Here is a 4,899-nt window from a genome sequence, read left to right as displayed (position 1 = left end):
GAGGGCGCATACTGTGAATAAAATATTTGTTATCATTCTCTTGAAATAAATGTGTTTTTTTCTTGAAAAAATACCGGTTTCATATGTATACACCTGGTATATCAATTTTGTTTTAAAGTCATAAGAATTTAGCGAGTTGCTTAAATTTTCTCGTATTTATACGATTAATAATATTTTATAATGCAAGGAACATATTAATATCCCTAAAAGTCCTAAAATCGAGAATTTTGGCCCACTTTTTCCCGTTTTAAAAAGGTTTCGATTCATTTTTTGGGAATCGTCAACGTAAATTGAAGACATTAGGAAATAAGACGCTTTTAAATGAGATTTTTCACGAAAATAAAGGAATAAATTCTTTTATTGAAAATTTATGTCGGTAGTAATATTAATTTTGAATTAAATAGCTTATAATTTCTAATATTTCGAGTTAAAATATTGCTTAAAAAAATATGGATGAATTTTTAATAATAAAAAAAGATAAATTCTCATAGAAAATTTAATAGTAATTTTAATTTAAAATCAAAAATAGTGTAATGCATCCAAAAAAATGACGAGTTCAACAAAATTCTTGAATTTTCAAATTAAGAAAACGAATTTTCTACAAAACAGTGGAATTTACAACTCGAAATTATAGATTTTTGACAAAAAAGTTCGGTTTTAACTAAATAGTACATTTTTGTACGAAAATAGTTTAATTTTTTAATCAAAAAGATGAATTTTCAATAAAATAGGTATATTTTTAACCAAAGATAGGAACTTTTAACTAACATGATATTGATGAATCTACAACAAAAAATGAGTTTCCCAAAACGTAGTTGAACTTTTAATCAAATAGTTGAATTTTTAATGAAAAAAGTTTTACCAAACAAAAAAAAATTGACCAAATTATCGAATTTTCAAGCCAAAAAGAATTTTCAACCAAATATTTTAATTTACTACCAAATTATTGAATTATCGAGCTGATTTTCAACCAAAAAAGTTAATTTTCAACCGAAACAGATCAATTTTGAATTAGATAGTTTTATTTTTGTCCGCAAAAGGTTACATTTCTACAGGAAGATATTAATTTTCAAACAAAACAGATGAATGTTCAACAAATTACTTGAACTATCAAAAAAATAAAATTCGTTAATCAAGAAAGAAAACAATATAAATCAAATTGTTCAATTATCAAGCTAAAAATACGACTTTTTTAATCAAAATAGTTCAATTTTAACCAATCAGCTGAATTTTTAGCTAGGAAAATTAATTCTTACAAAAAAAAAACTAATTCTCAACTAAAATTATGCATCTTCAATCAAAAATGCTAATTTTCCAGAAAGTAGCCTTCAACCAAGGTGTTGAATTTTCTATCTAATGAGATGAATTTTTAACGAAAAATGCCATATTTGATATTTCAAGAGGAAAGATTTTAATTTAAAATAAAAACAGTTTGATTTAACAAACAAAAATGAATTATTTTCAACCAAATAGTAAATTTTTTACCAAATTATTGAATTTTCGAACCGAAAGAGATAAATTTTGAGCAGACACCTTTATTTTTGTCGAGAAAAGTCAAATTTCTACAGAACGAGATTAATTAAAAAAGATAAATGTTCATTATGATAAATGTTCAATAAAATAGCTCAATTAAAAAAAAATTGTTAGTTAAGAAAGAAAGAAAATTAAAATCAAATTGTTCAATTATCAAGCAAAAAATAAGAACTTTTAATAAAACAATTGTATTTTAACCAACCAGTTGGATTTTCAGTTTAAAAAATCAATTCGCAACAAAAAAGAAATTAATTTTCAACTAAAATTATGAATCTTCAGCAAAGAAACAAAAAAACTAAATTTTTACAAAGTAGTTCAACCCAGACTTTGAATTTTCAACGTAAAACATGAATTTTTAACGAAAAATGTCATACTTGATATTTTACCACGAAAGATTTTAATTCCAAATAAAAAACAGTTGGATTTAATAAACAGAAATGAATTTTCAACAAGATACTTGAATGCGTCTCTAAAACAGATTAGTTTTCAAGCAAATAGTCGCACTTTTAACGAAAAAATTTATTTTCAACTGAATTTTCAATTAAATAGTTAAAACTCTACCAAATTGTTGAATTTTCGAGCCGAAAACTTGAATTATTTTAGAAAACCGGTGATTATTTAACAAAAAAGTTTATTTTCATCTTGACAGTAGAATTTTTCACCACTAAAGGTGAAATTTGTACATAAAGAGATTAATTTTCAAACCAAAAAGATGAATTTTCATGAAAAAATAGTTGAATTTTCAGCAACAAAAATTTCTATTCACGAACATGAGCGAATTTTCAATAAAACAGTTGAATTTCAACCAAAAAGTATGAATTTTTAACAAAATTGTTGAATTTTCAATCAAATAATTACGTTTTAAACCATATAATAAAAGTTTTAACTACAAAATATGAATTCTGATCCAAAAATGTAATAGTAGACTTTTTAACTGAAAAGAATGAACCTTCAATCGGAAAGAGTTAACTTACAACCTTGACACTCTTTGTTCAATTTTATGAAAATATTTACACTATTTTTTATCTCTGAAGAGAGTCCTAGGCCTGAAAAACGATTTGTTTTTTCATTTTTCAGAACCTAATTGAAAAAGTTGGCGATGCCCAAGTCGCAAAGGAACATTGTATCGCAATGGTTCAAAGCAAAGTTCTCAAGCAGCTTTCGATTTTGGGCCAGCGCAAATTCGACGACGAGGATATTACCGGAGATATCGAATTTTTGAATGACAGACTCCAGGCATCAGTCCAAGACCTCAGCTCCTACGATGAATATTCTACAGAAGTGAAATCCGGTCGCCTCGAGTGGTCTCCCGTCCATAAATCGGCGAAATTCTGGCGAGAAAATGCCAGTCGTCTCAACGAAAAGAACTACGAGCTGCTTCGAATTCTCGTTCATTTACTCGAAACTAGCAAAGATCCTCTCGTTCTCAGTGTTGCGAGTTTCGACATCGGCGAATATGTTCGACACTATCCACGTGGCAAGCAGTAAGTAAAAATCAGTCATTAAATTAATTTTTAAATATTAGGTTTAAAATTTTTTCGAAATAATTATTAATAATTTCGAATTTAAAGCTTTTGAAATTTGAAAAAAATGTATTAGTATGCCAGGGTGGCAGCTGGACCGGGAAAACCGGGAAATGACTGAGAATGTTTTGAGATCAGAAAAAACCGGGAAATGACAGTGAATTTTTTTTACTGGGAATTTTACAAATTCGTAGAAGAAAAATCTGTCCACGTTCGATTTCAACCGTTTTTAAGTAATTAGTTGAACTGTTATGTTTTTCAATTATGCTATTATTTAGCTTACAGTGCATAATTCAAAATTTTTTTCCATTAAAAATTTTCCATTTAAAGTTTTTATTTTTAAGCTTACATTTTTAATTAAAAGAATTTTTAAATGTTTTCTTAAAGACTTGAAAAAAATATAATAAATTTTGGATCAAAAACATTTTTATTTAATAAATCATTTTTTCAAATTTATCTGTACTTTTAGTAATAAAAACTGAACAAAAAAGATTTGACAAAACGATTTCAAATCAGTTCAAAATCTAAGAAATTTCAGATTTCAACGTTAAAACTTAAACTGTTTCAATTTGAAAGACTTATTTATTAAACAAATGTGAACGTGTGACCGAAAGTTTATAAACTATTTTCAACTTAAAAATAACTTCATAATAATAAATTCTTAATTAAAGGATTTTATTAAATTAAAATATTGTTTCAGCCTAAAATATTCAATTTTCAACCCACTCAATTTGAAGTTTTTAATAAAAAAAGGATTAATTATTGAATATTTAGCAACATTTGAATTTTTATTTAAGACAAGTAAATTGAAACCAATTATTTGCAAGTAAAGAATCTTTAACTGCAATGTTTGACATAGAAAGCCTGGAATCGTTTAAATTTCGAAGAACATTTCAATAAAAAATTTGAATAATTTTCAGATATTTAGGAGTTTTAAAAAGATAAAAAATTATCATACAAATTTTAGAAAGTTTTCTGAAAATCTTCTAGAATCTTTTTTGAAAATTTTCTTTAAATCTTTGAAAAACTTTTTAATTATTTTCTTAAAATAATTTTGTTAATGAAAAATTATTTTTAATTTTCTTGTGAATCTTAAGGGGGTCACCCCGTGTGACGGCCCGTTTTTTTTACCTTTTTTGGGATTTTTTTTTATACGATAACAATATACAACTTTGAACTTTTCACTATATATTTATTCAGATTGAACAGTAAATTGTGCAAGTTTGAACCCAAAATCTTTATAATAATAGTTATGGCGCCACTCTGAAGACACCCATGTCAAGAAAAAGTGTGTACATGGCTGACATGATTCCGGGCGAACGGCTCATTTGAAATCAAAAAACCAAACGGCATTTTAATCTGTGAAGCTGTGGCCATCGCGTAAACTAGGATATTTTTAAAATATTGAGAATTGAGTAACTGACATGGTTTTGAATTTTTTTTTCAAATTTCATGATTTTTTTTGATTATTTCCGTACGAAAAAAAAACACTTAGGTATTTTTTAATTACCCTAGTTCAGGCGATACGTACACATGTTCTGAATTTGTCCTACAAATTTCAAAGCAATCGGTCAAACACACGGGGAGACCCCCTTAATAAAATGTTTTTATTCTTTTGAAACCTGTCACAATTCTTGAAAAGAATCTAATTTTTTGTTTAAAATCTGCGAAAATCTACATTTTGTTTTATATTAGGCTATCATTTCAAGTTTTACATTAAGTTTGAATATTTTCAAAACTTCTACATACGAGGGTAGTTCAATAAGTCCTTAGAATGAAGTATAAAAACAATTTTTTTTGGGTAAATTTTTTTTTTATTTTTCAACATAATCTCCTTGGAGCT

The 4,899-nt window shown here is 26.3% G+C and overlaps 1 protein-coding gene across 1 annotated transcript in view; it reads left to right on the top strand.

Moving 5' to 3' along the window:
• LOC117180539 (V-type proton ATPase subunit H) overlaps positions 1-4,899 on the top strand; it is an 87,169-nt gene that overhangs the window by 38,530 nt on the left and 43,740 nt on the right. Inside the window, exon 6 of the mRNA XM_033373036.1 lies at positions 2,598-3,017. Within this exon, the coding sequence (XP_033228927.1) occupies positions 2,598-3,017 (420 nt within the window). The remainder of the gene's footprint in view (positions 1-2,597; positions 3,018-4,899) is intronic.

Source organism: Belonocnema kinseyi, chromosome 9, assembly GCF_010883055.1.
Source record: "Belonocnema kinseyi isolate 2016_QV_RU_SX_M_011 chromosome 9, B_treatae_v1, whole genome shotgun sequence".
NCBI classification, from domain to species: domain Eukaryota; kingdom Metazoa; phylum Arthropoda; class Insecta; order Hymenoptera; family Cynipidae; genus Belonocnema; species Belonocnema kinseyi.
This window is presented reverse-complemented; position numbering and strand designations above follow the sequence as displayed.